We start from the raw sequence: 23915 nt of genomic DNA, 5'->3' as shown, positions 1-23915 counted from the left end.
TTGAAATCCTGGCTACTTTACTTTACTTCCTGCTAATGTGCATCCTTGGAGGCAGTAGGCAACGGATCAGATACTTGAGTTGCTGGCAGCCATGGGAGAGACCCAAAGTTGTAGACTCCTGGCTTTGGCCTAGTCCAGCCCCACTATTGTGGTCATTTAGGGTCTAAACCAGCAAATGAAAGATCTCTCTATCTCTCTTTCTCTCTCTCTGAAACTCTACTTTTCAAATAAATAAAATAAATCTTTAAAAAATAAAAGGTAGTCTCTATGTATGGCTCACATCCTCTTTCTCCCATTCCTTTCACACTTGTAAATTTCTCCAGTGTCTGATATAATGTAGGTTGTACCATATTTTCTAGCTGCAGCCAAATACCTAGATGATAAAATCTCAAACATTTATCAGCAAATATTTTGAAATGTTTCAATTATAAAACATTAAAACATGGATTTATTTCCTTTTTTCTCAAAAGAAAGGCTTAATTTGTTGATTTGACTTCAAAGGCAGAGTTAGAGAGAGAAAGAGGGAGCAACAAAGAGATATATTCTATCTCTGGGTCACTCCCCAAATGGCCAAGATGGCCAGGGCTTGGCCAGGCTGAAACCAGGAGTCAGGAACTTATTCTAGGTCTCCCATGTGGATGCAGAGCTCCAAGGGCTTGGGCCATCTCCCAAGGTGCTTTCTGAGGTGCATTAGTAGGGAGCTGGATTGGAAATGGAGTGTCCAGGTCTGGAACCACCACCCATATTGGATGTCAGTATCACATGCTCATAATACATGACATTAGTAAATACTATTATTTCTGTGGTCATAAAAGTAATTGATGCTGTTTGGCTTCCTAATGTGATTGTTAAGTAGACTATGAGATATGGGCAATTTAGAGATCCAAAGATCCATGAACACTTATAAATTATGATTGTTGACTAATCATACCTACGGACATTGCTGTTTCACTCTTAACAGCCGTAGAGATTGGTCTATGGTCTCTTCTTCTCAGTAGTCAGTTAACAAAATAAAAAGTTCAAGGCTGCGGTTTTGTTACCCAGAAAAGGAGTAAACCTTCTTTCAGAATGGAAACCAGAGGACTCTCTAGGGATGCTGGCTTATGCCCAAGGCATTCCAAGAAATATCTTCATTTCTAAATAAAGATTAAACATTGCACAACTGTGTGAATAGCTTTGAATAGTTCTTCTAGGAATCTTGTTCTTCAGTTACCAGATGTGCTTGGAGTTTGTAAATGTTTATTATTTATACATAGTGCATTTAAAACAATATAAAGCAGATAATTTATTTTAAAAATATCACATTTAAAATTTTTTATTTTCAATGTATGTAGAGAACATGAGAAAAATATAAAGTTGATTGCTTATGTCATAAACTTAGTTTAATAAAGTTAATGATTTTAGGAACACATAAACTGTGTATTGATTTTTCTGTTTCTTAATAAGAAAGCCTCTGTTTGTATTATTTAAATTGGAAATACTTTCAATTACTAATGTAAATGATCATTTATTCACGAAGATGGGTAGGGAGAGCTGTAAATATTCTTTTTTTAAAAAAAACTGGAATAAGTATCCTTGAAAATCACTCCATAGAATATTAAAGAATGGACCCTATGAATAGGCACCATTACAGAATTATTCAATGAGCAGGTAGGCTTAGAAATGTTGCCCAATATAGAGAACCAGTTTTAATAATTAACATATCTGTCAGCTTACTAAGCCCTGCCCCCCCCCCCCCCCGACAAACAGAGCCCTTTCAGTGCTGTTTTTACAAAATTGGGCCATAGTGGGAATTATCTTTAAAAGTAAATACACCCCAAATTAAATATAGAAACCACAGCCTTTGTGTATCTTAGCCTTGGAGACACACTTCAAAAATGTTACTCCCAGTGGATTTTTCACAAAAAAAGTATCCTCTGCTTTGATAAATGACAATTTATACAAGACTATTAAAAAAAAATAAAGATCTCCCTTCTATTAAAAGGAATATTTGGGTCCTAAGACTCATCATTATGCTTCAAAAATTCTTTGGAAAGCCACTCTGACTCTATGAAGATTCGGGAAAATAGGCAAATCTAAATTTTTAAACACTATCACTGAAATAATCTGGTACATGGGGTTAAACACAACTCTGGTGATGTGCTTTGTAACAAAATGTCGCCTGTAAGTTTCCCATGCTTCCACAGTGTGCTGACACCTCAGAATAAGTCTGCTACTCTTGCTTTTCTAGCAACACCACTGGTGCTGGGGCAAGTGCAGCCAGGTTGATACCTGGATGTAGTCTTTCCTTGTCATTTAGCCTATGTTTCATGCCTTGGGGACTTGTTTCCCTTTCACTTAAGAACCAGAGTCCTTCAATCTCCTTGCATTATTCTTGCGGTGATATAGCACTTTAAAAGCTCCCTGGCTGACAACTGTGGCCAGAGGCTGGGATCTGTTGGAAGCACCAACATGCACTGAAAATAACCTCAGTTCAACTTTTCACCATAGGTCTGTAGTGTTATTGAGATTTGGAATGAATTTTAGGATCACAGAGAAGAAATACGAGTAAGGAAATGCATTTGCATGCATGTCCTAATTGAGGGATGAGATTAAAAAATATTTGTTTAACCATATATGTAGCTCCACAGATAGAAGAACATTGTTGATTATGTTCGCACATTTCAGAAGCTACTTAGCAGACTGTTGCTTATACTGAACTCTATTATGAATTCATTTAAAATGATAGCTCAGGTCTGTCTTGTTCCAAAGCCAATCTTTTTATTAACTAATTAATTATTTTTAACAATACCAGGTCTTCCCTTTCACACTTAATAAACCAGAAAATATTAATGTGGCATTCATGAACTTAACACAGTCTTCCTAATTTATCTTATGCTCAGCCATTGCCATTTTTCCTCTTTCCTGATTAGTGATCTACTCCTGTGATTATTTGCTTACTCTTTTCTAGGTGGGGTAAAATGGTGAGGAGGGGTTAGATATTAGTGATAGGGCCTATTTCTGTCAGCTGTTCTGTCCTTGACATCTACCATAGTATCTGACACATGAAGTAAATTCAGAATTGTGAAGGAAGTCCAACAGTCCACGCACACAACGAGTGATGCCAGAATACATACACAGTTCAAGCAAATGGGACTGGGTAAGGAAGCCTGGCATAGCTGGAGATGATCTCACCTTCTCTGCACAATAAGTAACTGTTTAGTGCTTTAGTGCATGGAGTAGCTGCATTGTCAGAGCACATTCTGAATTTTGAATCACAACCCAATTTATTAGTACAACACAGCTATCAAGCATTGATTTTTTTTTTTTTCTGTTGCTGCCTAGAATCATATACCCCTCTCTAGAAGCCAAGTGCTAGATTTCTCACCTTCGAGGGCAGCCTATTCACTTGATAGCTGCAATCTCTTAATTACACAGAAGAGGTCAATGAATTAAATCTTAATCTGCCCAATAATGAAATACTAACTTAGTTTTGGAAAAAAAGAATTCAGAACCAAAATCTGCAAGCTAATCCTTGTTTCACTAGGATTTGAACACTTTGAAGTTTTAACCTATTTTTTCATTCACTAACAGAGGGCTAACAGAGCTACTAGCATTCAAGAGTGTGAACTCTGGAGTCACATTGCTCAGATTCAAGCCTGAATGATGTATTCTAATTGGTGAAACATGGCCAAGTTATTTAAGTGTGTTCTTCCATTTATTTCTATACATTGGTATTATAGCAATACCTCTTCCACAAAGCTTTTATGCAAATGCAGATTATGCCACAACATATGGAACATAGTAATTTTTCAACAGAATTAGCTTATATCAGTCATTGAATAAATCACTCAAACTTAACAAATATAAATCCGGTACCTACCATATGCTAAGTAATATTGTCGATGTCAATTATTTCAGAAATTCTTTTTTAGAAATTCAAATCTACCCATGTGATTCCCCTTCTGTTATTTTTCTTAAAGATTTATTTATTTCTTTGAAAGAGTTACACAGAGAGAGGGGAGGCAGAGAGAGAGTGAGAGACATCTTCCATCCACTGGTTCGCTCCCCAATTGACTGCAAGGGTTGAGCTGTGCCGTTCTGAGGCCAGGAACCAGGAACTTCTTATCATCTTATGGTATAAACATTATTGTAATTAAAAATAGGAACACTTCTCATTGCACATACTATAATCCAATAATTATATAAAGACTTTTAAAAATATTTACTGTAATAAAAGGTTAAAAGATCATGTTAACTAAATACACATTACAAGCTATGCATCTGATAGGAATCAAGATTGCTCTGAGATGCATACCATATACAAAAAATTCCCAAACATCCGGTGTTTCCAGTGGATCAAGGCCAAAGAAGTATTGTTTTTTATTTAAAGTTTAGAAAGCCTTCTAGACAGCTGACATTTTTATCATTTACAATTTAATAAAAGAATTTACATCTGCATGTAGTAATTTAGCTTCTTTTTTTTTTAACTTTTATTTAATGCATATAAATTTCCAAAGTACGACTTATGGATTACAATGGCTTCCCCCCCATACCGTCCCTCCCACCCACAACCCTCCCCTTTCCCACTCCCTCTCCCCTTCCATTCACATCAAAATTCATTTTTGATTATCTTAATATACAGAAGATCAGCTTAGTATACATCAAGTATGGATTTCAACAGTTTGCTCCCACACAGAAACATAAAGTGAAAAATAATAGATGATTTTTTTTTAAATGATGATGAAATCAGAGCAGACCTATTGTCATGTTTAATCCCAGTGAGAGTCAAGTTGGGAATTGATAATTTCTTTTTTTTTTTTTTTTTTTTTTTACAGAGGATCAGTTTAGTCTGCATTAAGTAAGGATTTCAACAGTTTGCTCCCACACAGAAACACAAAGTGAAATATATTATTTGAGTACTCGTTATAGCATTAAATCTCAATGCACAGCACATTAAGGACAGAGATCCTACATGAGGAGTAAGTGCACAGTGACTCCTGTTGTTGACTTTACCAATTGACACTCCTGTCTATGGCATCAGTAATCTCCCTATGCTCCAGTCATGAGTTTCCAAGGCTATGGAAGCCCTCTGAGTTCTCCGACTCTTATCTTGTTTAGACAAGGTCAAAGTCAAAGTGGAGGTTCTCTCCTCCCTTCAGAGAAAGGTACCTCCTTCTTTGATGACCCGTTCTTTCCACTGGGATCTCACTCGCAGAGATCTTTTGCCAGAGTGTCTTGGCTTTCCATGCCTGAAATACTCTCATGAGCTTTTCAGCCAGCTCCGAATGCCTTTAGGGCTGATTCTGAGGCCAGAGTGCTATTTAGGACATCTGCCATTCTATGAGTCTGCTGAGTATCTCACTTCCCATGTTGGATCACTCTCCCCTTTATTTACTCCATCGGTTAGCATTAGCAGGTACTAGACTTGTTTATGTGCTCCCTTTGACTCCCAGTCCCTCCACCATGACCAACTGTGAACTGAAACTGATCACCTGGAACAGTGAGATGGCATTGGTACATGCCACCTCGATGGGATTGAATTGGAATCCCATGGTATGCTTCCAACTCCACCACTTGGGGCAAGTCAGCCTGAGCATGTCCCAAATTATACATCTCTTCCCTCTCCCATTCCCACCACCATGTTCAACAGGGATCACATTTCAGTTAATTTTCAACACTTAAGAATAACTGTGCATCAATTACAGATCTAAACCAGTCATATTAAGTAGAACAGTTAAAAATCTACTAAGAGGGATAATGAATTAAGTTGTTCATTAACAGTCAGGGCTATGCTGATCAAGCCACCGTTTCCCATAGTGTCCACCTCACTCCAACAGGTTTCCCTCTTGGTGTTCAGTCAGTCGTCACCGATCAGGGAGAACATATGGTATTTGTCCCTTTGGGACTGGCTTATTTCACTCAGCATGATGTGTTCCAGATTCCTCCATTTTGTTGCAAATGACTGGATTTCGTTGTTTCTTACTGCGGTATAGTATTCTAAAGAGTACATATCCCATAATTTCTTTATCCAGTCTATCGTTGATGGGCATTTAGGTTGGTTCCAGGTCTTAGCTATTGTGAATTGAGCTGCAATAAACATTAGGGTGCAGACCTCTTTTTTGTTTGCCAATTTAAATTCCTTTGGGTAAATTCCAAGGAGTGGGATGGCTGGGTCGAACGGTAGGGTTATCTTCAGGTTTCTGAGGAATCTCCAGACTGACTTCCATAGTGGCTTGACCAGTTTGCATTCCCACCAACAGTGGGTTAGTGTCCCTTTTTCCCCACATCCTCGCCAGCATCTGTTGTTGGTAGATTTCTGCATGTGAGCCATTCTAACCGGGGTGAGGTGAAACCTCATTGTGGTTTTGATTTGCATTTCCCTGATTGCTAATGACCTTGAACATTTTTTCATGTGCCTGTTGGCCATTTGGATTTCCTCTTTTGAACAATATCTACTGAGGTCCTTGGCCCATCTCTTAAGTGGGTTGTTGGTTTTGTTTTTGTGGAGTTTCTTGATCTCTTTGTAGATTCTGGTTATTAACCCTTTATCTGTTGCATAGTTTGCAAATATTTTTTCCCATTCTGTCGGTTGTCTTTTCACTCTCCTGACTGTTTCTTTTGCAGTACAGAAACTTCTCAATTTGATGCAATCCCAATAGTTGATTTTGGCTTTGACTGCCTGTGCCTCCCGGGTCTTTTCCAGAAATTCTTTGCCTGTGCCAATATCTTGAAGGGTTTCTCCAATGTTCTCTAGTAACTTGATGGTGTCAGGTTGTAGATTTAGGTCTTTAATCCATGTTGAGTGCATTTTTGTGTAAGGTGAAAGGTAGGGATCTTACTTCATGATTCTGCACATGGAAATCCAATTTTCCCAGCACCATTTATTGAATAGACTGTCCTTGCTCCAGGAATTAGTTTTAGATCCTTGATCAAATATAAGTTGGCTGTAGATGTTTGGGTTGATTTCTGGTGTTTCAATTCTGTTCCATTGGTCTATCCATCTGTTTCTGTACCAGTACCATGCTGTTTTGATTACAACTGCCCTGTAGTATGTCCTGAAATCTGGTATTGTGATGCCTCTGGTTTGTTTTTGTTGTACAAGATTGCTTTAGCTATTCGAGGTCTCTTGTGCCTCCATATAAATTTCAGCACCATTTTTTCCAGATCTGAGAAGAAGGTCTTCGGTATCTTGATTGGTATTGCATTGAATCTATAAATTGCTTTTGGGAGAATGGACATTTTGATGATATTGATTCTTCCAATCCATGAGCATGGAAGATTTTTCCATTTCTTGGTATCCTCTTCTATTTCTTTCTTTAAGGTTTTGTAATTTTCATCGTAGAGATCTTTAACATCTTTGGTTAAGTTTATTCCAAGGTATTTGATTGTTTTTGTAGCTATTGTGAATGGGATTGATCTTAGAAGTTCTTCCTCAGCCATGGCATTGTCTGTGTATACAAAGGCTGTTGATTTTTGTGCATTGATTTTATACCCTGCTACTTTGCCAAACTCTTCTATGAGTTCCAATAGTCTCTTAGTAGAGTTCTTTGGGTCCCCTAAATAAAGAATCATGTCATCTGCAAAGAGGGATAGTTTGAGTTCTTCCTTCCCAATTTGTATCCCTTTAATTTCTTTTTCTTGCCTAATAGCTCTGGCTAGAACCTCCAGAACTATATTGAATAGCAGTGTTGAGAGTGGGCATCCCTGTCTGGTTCCAGATCTCAGTGGAAATGCTTCCAACTTTTCCCCATTCAATAGGATGTTGGCTGTGGGTTTTTCATAGATTGCTTTGATTGTATTGAGGAATGTTCCTTCCAAACCCAGTTTGCTTAGAGTTTTCATCATGAACGGGTGTTGTATTTTATCAAATGCTTTCTCGGCATCTATTGAGAGAATCATATGGTTTTTCTTCTGCAGTCTGTTAATGTGGTGTATCACATTGATTGTCTTGCGCACATTAAACCATCCCTGCATACCAGGGATAAATCCCACTTGGTCTGGGTGGATGATCTTTCTGATGTGTTGTTGCATTCTATTGGCGAGAATTTTATTGAGGATTTTTGCATCTATGTTCATCAGGGATATTGGTCTGTAATTCTCTTTCAGTGCTGCATCTTTCTCTGGCTTAGGAATTAAGGTGATGCTGGCTTCATAGAAAGAATTTGGGAGGACTCCCTCTTCTTCGATTGTTCTGAATAGTTTGAGAAGAATTGGAGTTAGTTCTTCTTTAAACGTCTGGTAGAATTCAGCAGTGAATCCATCTGGTCCTGGGCTTTTCTTTGTTGGGAGGGCCTTTATTACTGTTTCAATTTCTGTCTCAGTTATGGGTCTGTTTAGGTTTTCGATGTCTTCCTGGTTCAATTTAGGCAGGTTGCATGTGTCCAGGAATCTATCCATTTCTGATAGGTTTCCCTGTTTGCTGGCATACAAGTCCTTGTAGTAATTTAGCTTCTTTCCTGGGTCATCTGATGCTTCCAGTCTCTAACTTCATAGAATATTTTTTAATTTTTTTTTTTAAAAATGAGATTTTTCCCCAGAATCTGTGGATATGAGTTTTGGTTTATTTTCTGATCTCAGAGGATATTTTGAAATTCGGGTGATATTTTTAGTTGTCACATCTGGATATGGGAGAGAGGTACTGTCATCTGTTGGGTGGGATATAGGAGTGAAACTGATATTGGTATTCTATAATGACCAGGGTGTATTTCTGCCCCTTTCCCTTGAAACATATCATTTGCTTGGTGATTCTGAAGTATTTGATTTGTTATACTTTCTAAGCAATTTCTTCGTTATATATTTTGTAAGCTATTTATAAAGCCAAACATGAAATTAAATGAAACTTAGCCAAAAGAATATATGTTGGTACAAAATATGTATATATCAATGTTCAACAAAGAACACTCAGCACACTCAAGATATGTCCCAGGATCGATGAATTATACACTCCCAAATGTCAATAGAGCTCAAGTTATAGAATCTTATTCTAATTTTAATTGTGTACTTTAAAATGATATTAATGATCACTCATTACAACTATTAATGTTGAGGAAAGATTACCTCTGTTTATTGCAAACCTTTTGCTTCATTGTAAATAATATTTTTTTCAAGTCTCAAAACTTGGATAATTTATCCAAATTAACAAGCTAAGCAGTAGTGACCATGTACCTATATAATTCTTTAAAAATTTTTCCTCTCTACTTTAAATAGTTGACAGGTATAAGTGAGTTTTGATAAATATCGGCAGGAAATTTTATTAATTTAGGGTATTTGTGTTTATCTGTTTTATAGGTCCATTTAGATGGAATATAATACAGCAGCAATATCAAAAGGATTAATGTCTGTGTGGTCATTTCTGCAATAAAACAGAAAGCTCAGTGGTTAAGGCCACAGACACCTCAAACCTGGATCCCACAAGTCTGCCTTAAGTGCTGGAGTTTTTATTACTCTGTGTAGGAAAGCCTTTGCCAATGCTTACAAGGAACTGTTTATCACTGCTTCTCTGGGTCCTGTTTGATGGAGGTCTCCTAACACCACTTCAACCACAGCCACGGCAGACTTTGACCACAGAACCAAGAGAAAATGTTCTCCGCCTGCCAGGACGACGATTACATTTTCAACGAGTTAAACGTGGCTGGGTATGGAATCAATTTTTTGTGCTGGAGGAATACATGGGCGCCGAGCCTCAGTATGTTGGAAAGGTAATGCCATGTTTCTTTTGACAATCGCTTAGTAGGAAGGGGGAACGTGAATTGTGCATTGTGTGTGGATGTTTTGCACAGTAGTTGAACAAACCAGTGACTAGACCACTGGAATTGAACTCCAAAAGCCATGTTTCTCTTCCTGACTCAATGACCCTGGTAAGCTTTCCGAAATCATTTATATCCTCTCGCTTCCATTCTAGCTAGTTATTTTAAGAAAAGTAGTATATGTCTTGTTTCCATTTCTGGTATTGTATTCTGGAGACACAAAGGTAAAAATATGTAAATGGCACTAAAAATGTAGTTATTGCACATTACTGCTCATGGTTTATCTAAAGTTGTAAACCAACAACTTCAGAGCAGAGAGAAAGATCATCCGTCATAATATTTGAAACTGATATTGGTATTCTATAATGACCAGGGTGTATTTCTGTCCCTTTCCCTTGAAACATATCATTTTCTTGGTGATTCTGAAGTATTTGATTTGTTATACTTTCTAAGCAATTTCTTCGTTATATATTTTGCAAGCTATTTATAAAGCCAAATATGAAATTAAATGAAGCTTAGCCAAAGGAATATATGTTGGTACAAAATATGTATATATCAATGTTCAACAAAGAACATAATTTTAAAATCTTATTGCAAGTTTATAGAAATTATTTTTCCATGAAATAGTTGATGGCAATTTATTTCAGCACACCTACATTTCACTGCTTATTTTTCTTGTATAAATTTTTTCATCCATGTTTAGAATAGAGATTACCTATCCATCCTGCCAAAAATTGTTTTCCCCAGAAAAATAAATATTGTATTTTATTGTTACTTGCTAAAGTACTTTCTAAACTTTCTAAAAGATTTTTCAAGGGTTTCAATAAAACATATATGCCCTAGACAAATTTAAAATAAATTCAGTGACAGAAATGGAAAATAATAGTAGGAAGAGTATTTGGAAATAGATTTAGAAGATCATGACTCTTGACTGTTAAATCCACTGAGCTTTCTAAAAAATCTAAGTTAAAGAGAATCATGATGGGTCTTATAATTTTAATATTCAGCCAAAGGAAACATAGTCATTTAAAATATACCTTTTTGACTTTACTTTTTTGAAATTGTTCTTGTGGAAATGTATTTAAAAGATATTGGAAAATACAGTATAGAAGGATTCCCAATGAAACTTTGTTGAAAATGAGCATATAGCCATGATTGCAACTAAAGTACATGGGGCCACAGGCAATTATTTTTAATATAATTTTACTTTGGCTTTTTATCTGTAGTTTTTTAAATTGCATTTTTTTTTTCATTTGAAAGGCAGAAAAGAAACAGAGAAACAGAGAGAGATCTTACATTCCAGAATGCCCACAATAGCAAGGGCAGGCCTAGGCTGAAGCTGGGAACTGCAGACTCAATCTGGGACTTCCACATGGGTGGTGGGGATATAAGTGCTTGAGACGTCACCTGTAGCTTCCTGGGATATGCTTTACAGGAAGCTGTTATGGAGAACAGAGCTTCTTTCCTGGGGGTGAACCCAGGCAGTCCCATAGGAGATACAGGCATCTTTAACAGTAGTATAAAATACCCACCCATTAGCGAAATATTTTTTCAGGATACCATCTATGTATAAAAATGGTGTCATCACCTCAGATCAGTCTGTGAGCACAAACCCGGCCATCCAATTTCCAATGATCTTACAAGGCAATAATTATAAAAATATAGTCCCATTATGCAGGCCCTATTTCTTTAATAGTCTGATTACTAGAAATCAGAGTGTGCACACATTACCTTGGGGCTACCTGATGTTGTAATCTTAGGAAGGATTTGTGAACTGATTGGTTAAGCAGATCATTATAAGCAGAAATGAGGAACAATGACCACTGAGGCCCAGGGCTTCCATTTGGAACCAGTGTGCCTTTCTGAGGTCGTATCTGTGGCCTGTTAATGGCTCCCAGCCCTGAGAGAGTCTTAGAAAATTTGGGGGAAGGTTCTGTAAATTATGAATTTGCCAAATTTTACTGCACAGAGTTCTGCATATAAATGAAAACATTTACTAACATATTTTAGGGTTAAATAATTTCATTTAGTTCTGGTATACTTGCTTCTTTTTTATTTAACTTAATATAAGAATAGCATTTTGACATCCAAGACACATAAAGGTAGCATAGCTTTAAACCTCTACTTCATAAAAGGCAGTAAAGTCTGCTTATGATTAAACTTACACCAATTAAGGGTCCTTGAAAGTGCCTGAGAATAAGCCCTTCTGTGTTTGTTTTTCTTTTTAATTTTTGTGGTTTGAGAAGGGATAAGAATGAGAGCAAGAGCGAGAGAGCTGCCATCCACTAGTTCACTCTGAACATATCCACAACAGCTAGGACTGAGCTGCGGCTGGTGCCAGAAACTGGGAATACAATCCCAATCTCTTGGATGTATGTCAGGAACCATGTTACTTGATCTATTATTGCTGCTTTCCAGTGTCTTCATTGGCAGGAAGCTGGGCCTAATACTTGCCCCATATTCTCTGTAGATCTGTAGACACTAGTTGACACAACTGGAGGTGACAAAATCAACATTTTTTGAATAATCTAATGAAACTGCTTTTACTGTTTTCTACATAGAGTACCATTTCATTTCCAGAGGGACAGAAGGAAAAATAATATTAGGGGTTGCTTCTATATGTTACTCTTTGATTCTCCAGAATACAACTTATGTATTTTCTGGGAAAGTATGGAGTCCATCCAGTTATTTTAAAGATGAATTATTATTTATGTATAACTAAAGAGTTGTGGAACTACATCCAAAATAATTTCAACAGTATTACTGTCGTAGGTACTTGGCTCCACATGAGTGATTGATAATGAAAACCCTTAGTTCTTAAGCAATGTACATTTCTAATATAAATGAGACAATGGCTGCCAAGATGGCCTTTATGCAAGGAAGCTAATTAAAATTTAATTAACTCAGTATTGATGTTTTTAAACTTGGGAATAGAAGTATGATAACATAATGCCCAATTAAAGCCTTATATGTATGTATGTATGTAAATATTTATAAATATATTTATATATACATACTGTTTCTAGAAAGGCTTTGAGATAACTCATGGAAAAGTAAAGTATTACAAATAATAAAGATCTTAGGATTAAAAAATGTCAAAAAAAGAAGCACAACAGATAACCGAGCCACAAATCTAACCTATCATTTTGTAAAAGAGCAAATATGGAAAACACTACTTCTTGTATTTCTCCTTATTAGAAACACCACTTGTTTAGAGAACAATCGGTTTTCCTACACTTATATTGAAATAATTTTCCCAAATAGGAATTTATAGAGGCATTCCTCTGCAACTTAGTGGGTATTAGCCTTGAAAACCATTATATTTAATGGAGGCAATATTAATGTTGACACCATTTCAAGTAAGACCAAACTGTGATATTAAACTGAATATTAGTTTACATTCTATATAGAGAAATAGTAAGGGTATCCAGAGGTATATGTATCTCATATATACATACATATATACACACACACATATATATATATATGTATACATATATATGATTTACTTCAATACTTAGACAGGTTCTATACTTTAGAGCAGGTAAAATATTTTAGATTTCAAACTATTTATTTTATTTTGATTTATTTGAAAGATTTATTTGAAAGAAATAAAGATAGACAGAAAGAGAGAGGCAAGGCTGAGCCACGCCAAAGGCAGGGCTGAGGTAATCCAACCTGGTCTCCCACATGGGTGCCAGGAACCCACATGGGTGCCAGGAACCCAAGTACATGTACCATCTTTTACTGTCTTCTTAAGTATATTAGCAGGAAGCTGATTTAGAAGCACATAAGCTGGGAATCAAACTGGCATGGGATGCCAGTGTCACAAGCAGTATCTTTACCCTCTGTGCCACAATGCTGATCCCATGAAAATTATTTGATTTAGATATTACCAGTTGTGGGATAAGCATTGTGTCATAACAGATAAAGCTGTTTCCCACAGTGCTGGCATACTGTATGGACACTGATTCATGTCCTGGCCGCTCAACTTTCGATCAGCTTCCTGCTAATGGCTTGGGAAAAGCAGAAGATGACCCAAGTAGTTGGGCCCCTGCCACCAACTGGGAGACCTGGAAGAAACTCCTGGCTCCTGGCTTCTGCCTGGCCAAGTGCTGGCCATTTCAGAAATCTGGGAAGTAAACCATGGATGGAAGACCTCTTTCTTTCTGTCTCTCCTTCTCTTACTTGCTCTGACTTTCAAATAAATACATATATCTTAAAAAGACATTACCATTTGCATAATGAGCAGCATTGTAACAGACATATACATAGACACACATGTATAAACCCTCACTTACACAATAAATTGGATGCTTATACCAATGTAGATGATTATATGCCTATGTGTAATACTAAGTTTTTTCATCATCTCAAAGCTATATATCTAGAAAATGCTGCCCATTTTGTAGTCAAAAATCATTTAGGAAATTGAGTTGTCATGTTGTACTCAGTAGCAATTTCTAAGAATGCAAGCGTATATAAACCCTTGTTTCAGAAGCATCCATTTATTCAATATTTGTGTGATGGAGGATGCACTAACTTGAGACACTTTTAAGTCTTATAGAGGTAGATGTTTAGTGTAAAGTTCCCCAGATTGCAGTTATGATAGGGGAGCCTTAATAAGAGTTTCCTTTAAGCAGTTTTATATACAGAAACTTACATGATCCTCAAAACAGCACCATAAGATATATTATTAATTGCCCTAATGTACACATAGAAAACTGAGGCACTGAAGTATGTAATTTCTCCCTGGTCCAACATTCAATGAAAGCAGGAGCTAACATTTTAAATAAGGAAGTCTGGCTCCATTGCAACAACAAAAAAATCAGTATATTATACAATAAGTCTCCTATGTGCTAACAATAATTTGAATATTCTGTCAAAGGTGTTGTTACAGAGACATGACTAGGGATTGTGGTGTCGTAGGAACACTTGCAACTATATGCAGAAGAGGGCGGAATGTAGAAAAGCCTTCACAGATCAGGAAGCACCTGAAATGAGTCTTGAAGGATTATTTGATTTTTCCACAAGAGATAATCTGGAGGAAAGTTTATATAAGCACTGAGGCTTGAAAGTTCAAAGTGAGCCTAGGTAGCCATATTTCAGTAAGTCAGGGAGTGTGAAGCCAACTCCTATAGTAGATAAATAGAGAAAGTGTGGAAAGAGTCAACGTAGCACTTATCCTTAAGGGTGTCAGTATCCACAAAAATTCTTAGTAGGGGATTAACATTGACCAAATTGAATCTTAAAGATTTATTTATCTAAAAGTTGAGAGAGAGAGAGAGAGAGAGAGAGAGAGAGAGAGAATCCTCCATTCAATTGTTCTCTCTCCAAATGATTCAATTGCTGGGGCTGGTCCAGACCCATGACAAAAACCTAGAGCTCTATTCTTGCCCCCTGCATGGTTACCAGTACTTGGGCCATCTTCCACTGCCTCCCCAGGAGTATTAGCAGGGAGCTGATTAGGAAGCAGACAAGCCAGGGCTCAAACTGGATCTCCAACGTGAGATGTCCACACAGAAAGTGCCAGCTCAATCTGCTGCACCACAATATTGGCCTCAGAATTATGTTTTTAAAATGACCAAAATGACCATCCAGACAGCAAATATTATGATGTTATGTGTCATGGAAGATAAAATTTAAAAAAGCGTAAGGAATGACAAAAATGTCTGAAGTCATTCAATAATGTGTTTTAATTATATTTTAAAATTCCCTTCATTTATTTTTACTTTTTATTTTTAAATTAATTTATAATGCTTCATTATTATTTTATGGTACAAATTTATGGGGTATGATGTGATAATCCATATATAATACATATATGAAGTATGATAATTGATGAGAAAGAGGTGATCTATGTCAAAATAATTTTAATGATTTCCTCTAAAATTTAAAGAAAGGGGAAAGGGATGAATTAAAGCCCAAAATGGTATTTCAAAAAGTATAACTGAAAGAGATTGGGGCATGCCCCCATTGATATGCCTAGTTTTATCTAACAGATATTGTATAAATTAGGTTTTCTAGAGAAACAGAACCAATGGGACATATATACATAAAGAGAGAGAGAATTATTTTAAGAATTAGGTCATGTAATGGTTTAGGTACAAATCCAGAATTTTCAGGGTACACCTGTAACCCTAATGCAGTCCATCACCAAATGCAGTCTGTTGTAATATGCTTTCGTGTTCAGAAGAAGTCAAATTTTGTTTCATTATGGCCTCCAACTCAATCCATGTCATCTGCTTGCATTAAAGGGGATAATCTTCTTTGTACTCATAGTCCACTGATTTAAATAGTAATCTCATCCAAAGAACACCTACACAGAAACATCCAGAATCATGTTGGACCAAATGGTATACTGTGGTTTGCCCAATTTGATACATAAAATTAACCATTACATGTCCATTCCTTATCAACTTGCCACTCATACTCATCTTCAAACAAATTTCATCTACAAATAAAGATAGTAACAAGGTTATAATTCAGCTTAACATGCAAAGAGCAAAAATGCCTTAACTCACCAGAAAAGGATGTAGTGTTCTCAAGTGTTGTTTACTCATCTCTTTGATATACTATAGATGAAAGTATATGAAGTAAAATTAACAATATTTAAATACTATAATCTAAGACCCATACTTGTTATGCTACATTATAAAAGAATAATAGAGGTAAGAAAATACAGATATCACATATATATAATTTTCATATCAAAATAAGGAAGAAATAACTCATGAAGATTGCAGGCTTCCTCTCTATAAATAGTATCATACCTGGTGTTTATAATTATCTTCTTCCACTACTGTTCCTATTTCATTTGTTCTTTGGCAGTAACTGAGCTGTGGTGACTATTTGCCAGAGTTGTGACACAACTTTCATTCAAGAAAGATCCAGTCTGGGCCGGCGCCGCGGCTCACTAGGCTAATCCTCCGCCTAGCGGCGCCAGCACACCGGGTTCTAGTCCCGGTTGGGGCACCGGATTCTGTCCCGGTTGCCCCTCTTCCAGGCCAGCCCTCTGCTGTGGCCAGGGAGTGCAGTGGAGGATGGCCCAGGTGCTTGGGCCCTGCACCCCATGGGAGACCAGGAAAAGCACCTGGATCCTGGCTCCTGCCATCGGATCAGCGCGGTGCGCCGGCCGCAGTGGCCATTGGAGGGTGAACCAACGGCAAAGGAAGACCTTTCTCTCTGTCTCTCTCTCTCACTGTCCACTCTGCCTGTCAAAAAAAAAAAAAAAAAAAGAAAGAAAGATCCAGTCTGGCTGTTAATAACCCCAACTAGACTGAATGGATTGGGTTGTCATAGTTTTCCATTGACTTCAAAGAGCAAGAAAATACAAGGGGTTACCTAAAGGAATCATCTGTATTCCAGACATACTCTTCCTTATTCCCATTGTGCAGTAGCAGCCCAATTTTTCCTTAGTGGATAGGATCAGTGACCTCAGTCATTACAGTAATTCTCTTCAATGCCATTGACTCAGAGGTATGAAGGTCCCCAATGGCTCAGTAGCATTCTTAACTTCCATTTCAGTGGAATCGTCGTTGTGTGTCCTGATGGAAGCATTCTTCCCTTTGGTGCTGGGACCTCTTGGCCAGCCTATCATAGGGTCATAGGAGCAGGAAACTTTTTTTTTTTTTTTTGCTAGTAGACAGAAAGTAGTACCGCTCCCATTTCTACATCTTAATGTGGAATTCCTAGCTTAGGTTTCATTTCTGGCTATGGAAGTAACAGTGCCAAATATTGAATGCTGGGTCAAAGTCCATAAAACCTCCTGGAGAACTTTTCTCCAACACTACTAGATATTACCAAAGCATTAGTATTGAAAAGCCATTCACCCTTCTATCAAGCCAGCTACTTCAGGCTATTGTAAAACCAGATAAAACTAGTGATTCTATGAGCATGGGATTATACCTTACTTGATTTGCAATTGAGTGAGTTTCATGATCAGAAGAAGTGCTGTGTAGAAGACCATGGAGCTAGATCACTAATTCTGTAAGTTCTCTTAATAGCTCCCACCCTACTGGTTATGGAACCTATTATAAATGTTCTGCCATTCCTAGTGCATATTCTGGAACTGGGAAAACAACCATGGAATGAATCGGGGAACTATTGGTACCATTGTAATATGGTAATTTCTGAACTCAGTGACAATAAGAGTCACTGTGATGAAAGACTAGATCTCTATGGGGAAGACTGGGAGAAATATTAGTAGTATAAATATTTGTAAGTCTAATGGGACCATTCCAAATCTGGGGAATGATTGAGGGACAGTAACTCTATTTTTATTATCTAGGTCAGACTTTTGTCCACCTGACCTAGAAGTTGTCTGTATATACAGATCAAATGAGAATGTAAAAGGCTTTCTATCTGTTTCATTTTTTGGAATAGGACTATGAACTAACCAACGCCTAAATTCTCTGTGAGTCATAGCTCCTTTAACTGATGGCTCCTTTAACTGGTGTCCACTACAGTAACTAGGCCCACCTAGTTCTTGGCCATTGAGTGCTGCCACTTGGCCTCTACTACTCCAGGAAACTGTCATTCCCATTGCATTTAGGTCTATCAACTCAACAGCAGTGGTCACTATTTATGTTCTAATTTCCAGAAATGAATCATCATTGGGATGTGGGGACTTTCCTTAGAACTCGTTTCTTACACTGGTGGCAAAAGGTGTATTCTCTGGAAACTTCCAGGGTTCATAGGTAGTTCTTAAATTAGAAATACACTCTAATATTTCAATTTCTATAAGCATTTTTTTTAAGATTTATTTGCTCACTTGGTTAATCCTCTGCCTGCGGCACCAGCATCCCACATGGGCACCGGGTTCTAGTCTCGGTTGCTTCTCTTCCAGTCCAGCTCTTTGCTGGGGCCTGGGAGGGCAGTGGAGGATGGCCCAAGTGCTTGGGCCCCTGCACCAGCATGGGAGACCAGGAAGAAGCACCTGGCTCCTGACCTCGGATCGGCACAGCGCCAGCCATAGCGGCCATTTGGGGAGTGAACCAATGGAAGGAAGACCTTTCTCTCTGTCTCTCTCTTAGTGTCTATAACTCTACCTGTCAAGTTAAAAAAAATTATTTATTTATTTGAAATTCAGAGTTACACAGAGAGAGGATAGGCAGAGAGAGAGAGAGAGAGGTCTTCCATCGATGGTTCATTTCTCAGTTGGTCGCAATGGCCAGAGCTGTGCCAATAAGAAGACAGGAGCCAGGAGCTTCTGGGTCTCCCACGTGGGTGCAGGGGCCCAAGCACTTGGGCCATCTTCTACTGCTTTCCCAGGCCATAGCAGAGAGCTGGATCGGAAGTGGAGCAGCTGGGACTAGAACTGGCTCCCATATGGGATGCCAGTGCTTTAGTGCAGGGCATTAACCTGCTGTGCCACAGTGCCAGCCCCTCTCTAAGCATTTTAATCCCTTCCTATACAGAAAACCACGGCAGTGTTCCCAGCATTTCAAATTAATTTACTATGGCAAACTTCTCCACGTTTCATCCAAACAATAAAACTAAACATTAGAGTCCTCTAACTACCCAAGCTGCAACATTAAAGGTGGAATATTTGTCTAGTGAGTCGTTATCACTAAATTAAATACAATCTTTATGTTTCTTCAGCCATTATCCCACACCTTTAATATCTATTCTCACATGTATGAGAGGTCTTAAATGTTCATGGAAAGGGCAGGTGTTTAGCCTAGCTGTTAAGTTGCCAGTTAGTATACCTGCATTTCCTATCAGAGTACCTAGCTTTGTTTTCTGGTTCTAACTCCTGACTCCAGCTTTCTGCTAATGCAGAGCACAGGAGGCAATGGTGATGGCTCAATCATGTGAGAGACTAAGATTAAGTTTGCAGCTTCCAGCTTTTGCCAGGCCATTTTTGGCATTTGCTAAGTGAAAAGTTAGATGGGAGCTCCTTTCTCTTTCTCCCTCCCTAATAAATTAATAAACTATATATATTTATAGATACACCACACATATATATATATTCCAGTGATTAAATTGACTTCATCCAATAAACATCTTCAAAGAAATATCTGAAATTATATTTGAAAATATATGGGCACTCTGGATAAGCCAAATTGACACAAAGTCAGCCATCACAAACTCAAATTGAAATTGGAGAAGACCCCCTAAAATCTATAAAAAAATGTGGCCCTTTATAGTTCCCCGGAAGTGCTATCTGGGGTGCCACATATGCTACCGGAATGTGGAGTGCCATACAATATCACTATATGCTTATTAATAAATCCCCAGTATTAATAAGCCCAAGAAGGTTCTTGGCTAATATTTAAAGAAGAATTCTAAATACCAGCACAGATAAGCAAGGCAGCATGGTACATTTTAAACCTCTATTTAGTAAGAAAGATGCATAGAAGAGTGAAAGCTTCATTAAGGGAGAGAGGTAAATCTGGGTTCATACCGAGCACGAGCACCAGGAACCAGCCACGTGGAGGAGCATCTAGGTCAGGAAGCCTAGGGCAGGTGGCCCAGAAGGCCATGCGCCCTGGAGGCACAGGGCTACAGCCAGTCCACTCTTGGCAAGAGGCCAGGGAAGAAGAGAAGGGGCCAGGACACACTGTGTCCCAGGCTTTTAACCCACTTCTAAAGGGGAGTGGTTAATTAACCTGATTGGCTGGTGGGCACCCAGTTGTGGCCAGGTAGGGGCATGAGGTCATGAGGTCACACAGGGGCGTGGCGAAGGTGTGGTCTTCCAGCTCACAATCTTAATTGATTTTAACCTGTATGCCTGCTTACTTCAAAATGAGACTGACAAACTCAGTCTGTTAAAGAGAAGGGGATTGGGGCCGGCTCTGTAGTGTAATAGGTTAAGCATCTGCATGTGCTGGTTTGAAGCTCAGCTGCTCCACTTCCAATCCAGGTCCCAGCTGATGGCCTGGGAAAGCAATAGAGTATGGCCCAAGTGCCTGGGCACCTGCACCTATGTGAGAGATCTGGAAGAAGCTCCTTGCTTTGCATCAGCCCAGCTCTGGCTGTTGTGGCCATTTGGGGAGTAAACCAGAGGATGGAAGATCTCTCTCTCTCTGACTCTCCCTCTCTTTGTCTGTAACTCTGCCTCTGAAGTAAATAAATAAATCTTAAAAAAAATAATAATAAAAAAAGAGAAGGGTCTGAGTCTCAGAGGAAAGAAGTGAAGGTTAACACAGCTTAAAGGAACTAACTTTTCAAAAGGTTTTTGAGGCAGTGGAACGAATCCACAAGGTGTAATTTTCTTCTCTAGTAAAAATAAAGAACAGTGATTGGGTTGATTCACTGTGGTGATTTGATAGGGCTTGGGTGATGGAAGAGAGAGTGGTGCTAACAGGAGAAATACAAAAGGAGGGTGGATCTAAATCACTAAAAGTACAGAGAGTCATACCTATAACAATGTATGCTTTCATTCTTAAACAAAGTCACAGCAGTAGTGGTATTTGGTTTTGCTTTAAAGACTGACAACAAAATAAAAGTAGCATAATGGCCTTTTGAAATAGCTCAAATTGCATTGCAAATATAATGTCTAATTGGAATTCTTTCTAAATTAACACATAATATTAAGATTATTTTGACCTAGGTATATAAAACTTTGTGGTAGCTTTGGCATCCGCAAGGAGGGAAGACCTATACTTCCGGGAATGGAGAGTCCCTACCCGCACTTCCGGGGAAGAAAAGTCCTTATCTAGGTCCCCATGGGTGCCTAAAGGTCAACCAATGAGGTTCAGACCTGCCTCAACCTTTGACCCCTAAGCCCTGTATCTATAAAAGGAGCCCTCCTAATCTCTGATGCGCGACTTCCCCGGCCCCCGATCTGTTGGGACCAGGGATCCTCGCCTGGGAGCAGAATCCCAATAAAAGCTTGTGCGTATTCGTCTGCCTTGCACTTTAGACTCAACAAAAATGCAAAGCATATCACAAAAACTATATGAACATTTTATTTTAGATTTATTATTTATTTACAAGGAAGTGTTACAGAGAGAGAAGGAGAGACAGAGAGAAAGGGAAGTCTCCCATCTGCTGGTTCACTCCTCAAGTGGCCACAATTGCCAGGGTTGGGGCAGGCCAAAGCCAGAGGCCAGAGACACCACCTGGGTTTCCCAAATGGATAGCAGAGGCCCAAGTACATGGGCCTTCTTCCAGTGCTTTCACAGGTGTATTAGCATGGAGCTGGATTGAAAGTGGAACAGCTGGGACTTGAATTTTGCCCATATCATATGCCAGTATCTCAAGCAATGGCTTAACCTGCTTTGTCACACACAACATAGGCTCTCATTTTTAAAACAGTTTTTGTTCTCTATATTTGTTTATGTATATATGTGCATATGTCATATTTCTTTATTTGATTCTTGAGTCATCAGTTTTTGAGAAGTCCATAATGTAGCTTTCCTTGTCAATTTATTCCTAAAGTGATAGCCTTTGATATCAGAGTTATTTCTGTTCACTTTACATTTGAGACTTGTGATAGTAACTCAATCTTCATGTAAGTGTTTCTCAAGCTCCATGTGTATTATACTCCTAAAATTCAGATATAATAATGTGGGGAGCAGCCCGGACTGGACTGAGTTACTGGAATTAAGACTTATTCTATGCATCTGCTCTCCCACAATATGGCACTGGGAGAGAAGTAAACAGCTTCTGCACAGCTGCCTCCAGTTCAACCAATAAAGTGTGGGGCTTGCTACTGATTGGAGGAGAGCAGCGTACTCGGCGTGTGGGCAGCCGAGTTAGGATTGGCAGAGGAGGACTATAAAGGAGGAGAGAGACGGCATGCGCCAGGAACATCTAAGGGGAACATCTAAGGGGAACACCTGTGCAGCCCCCGAGAGAGCCGGCCGGCGGTGTGCCGCTCCCCTGCGGAAGTGGGGAATGTGGCCAGGGGGAACTGCCCTTCCATGGAGGTGGAAGGGACAGTAGCCAACCCGGGAAGAACCAGCAGCAAACCCAGGGAGGGCCGAGCAGACGAAAGAACAGCGCAGGGTCCTGTGTTGCTCCTCCACGAAGAGGGGGAGCGACATAATAGTCTCTTTCTGAATTGATAGAATTGAGGAAACTCATATATTATTTTGAAAATGCAGAGAAAACTTTCACATTGCCTCATTATTTCAAACCTATGCATTCTCTTAACTACTGTCTTACACTCATATCTGAGAACATTTGCAGTATAGTCAAGTGCTCTAAATCAAAGTGTTGCTTCTAATCCATTCTGTTATCAAATAGGTTGACCTTGCTGCTCATCAAAGCATGTTTATCCATCTACTCTTTCTATATCAAAAGACTCTAAGGAACTATCTTAGCCCTTCTTTTAAGCCTTTTATATAAGCCTGAGATTTAAGTGCATACTTTGTTTCTAAAATGTGTCTCTTAAATTTATAACCTCTTTCAATATGATATCTTTGAAATAATCATATTTGAATATGATAAAATAACAATATATTTAAGAGGAAAATTGCTTGAAATGGAATTTGAATATATAGATGACACAATAAACTAAAGTTCCTTTCAAATAGTAAATGTTCATTATATACTAGTTCTTTTTTCTCATTTAAAATTTATTTCTTGCTTCTAGAATGCTACTTTATCATATAGGTTCAATGTGCTTGCTTTAATTGAATTGGCAGCACATTGCATGAAATTCAACTATCTTTAAATCCATGTATGAATCACTGAAACTGGCATTTCAAAAACTGCATGGAAAATGTAGATTTGAGCCCTGCTTCTCTTCCTTTTCTTTTTTCCCCTCCTGTTCTTCCATCTTACATATAATTATTTTTCACCTTTCCTTACCTTTTAACCAACTCTCTGTATTATTTATGGATATTTGCCTGACTGTAGTTTCTTAAAACCTATAATAAGCTTTGGTTCTAATTCCAGGTCATATATTAATTGGCCACATGAGAGTTTTTAAGCATATTTGTGATAATCCATGTGATTAATAACAAAGTGTAGAATTATATTGCACTGTAAATACCTTAAAGAGTGTTTTACAAAAAGTACACAGTATAACCAACTGATGTATATGAGTACATATGTGTGTGTGAATGTTTCCTATAAAATATTAGATTTTTTAAGAGTGTTCTCTGTAAGTTAACGTTGTGGAAACTCTATTAATATGTATATTATACCAGGTGATAAGAGATGATTTTCAATGGAATTATTTAAGAAATCTTAGAAAGGCTCCCTGTATGAAAAGACAACACAGAGAAAAAC

The 23915-nt window shown here is 38.2% G+C and overlaps 1 protein-coding gene and 1 long non-coding RNA gene across 2 annotated transcripts in view; one reads left to right on the top strand and one right to left on the bottom strand.

Annotated features, from left to right (window-relative positions):
- The window catches only part of CDH12 (cadherin 12), a 486656-nt gene that overhangs the window by 158400 nt on the left and 304341 nt on the right, over positions 1 to 23915 (top strand). Inside the window, exon 2 of the mRNA XM_017344661.4 lies at positions 9271 to 9680. Within this exon, the coding sequence (XP_017200150.1) occupies positions 9450 to 9680 (231 nt within the window). The 5' untranslated portion in view covers positions 9271 to 9449. The remainder of the gene's footprint in view (positions 1 to 9270; positions 9681 to 23915) is intronic.
- Positions 3975 to 20467, bottom strand: LOC149122324 (uncharacterized). The gene is made up of 3 exons (XR_016220659.1): positions 20137 to 20467; positions 16253 to 16303; positions 3975 to 4111 (listed from the first exon to the last, which is right to left on the bottom strand). It is a non-coding gene; the product is annotated as an uncharacterized LOC149122324 (long non-coding RNA).

Source organism: Oryctolagus cuniculus, chromosome 14 (genome assembly GCF_051225735.1).
Source record: "Oryctolagus cuniculus isolate XC-2025 breed Fujian yellow rabbit chromosome 14, ASM5122573v1, whole genome shotgun sequence".
In the NCBI taxonomy this organism is placed as follows: Eukaryota; Metazoa; Chordata; class Mammalia; order Lagomorpha; family Leporidae; genus Oryctolagus; species Oryctolagus cuniculus.
This window is presented reverse-complemented; position numbering and strand designations above follow the sequence as displayed.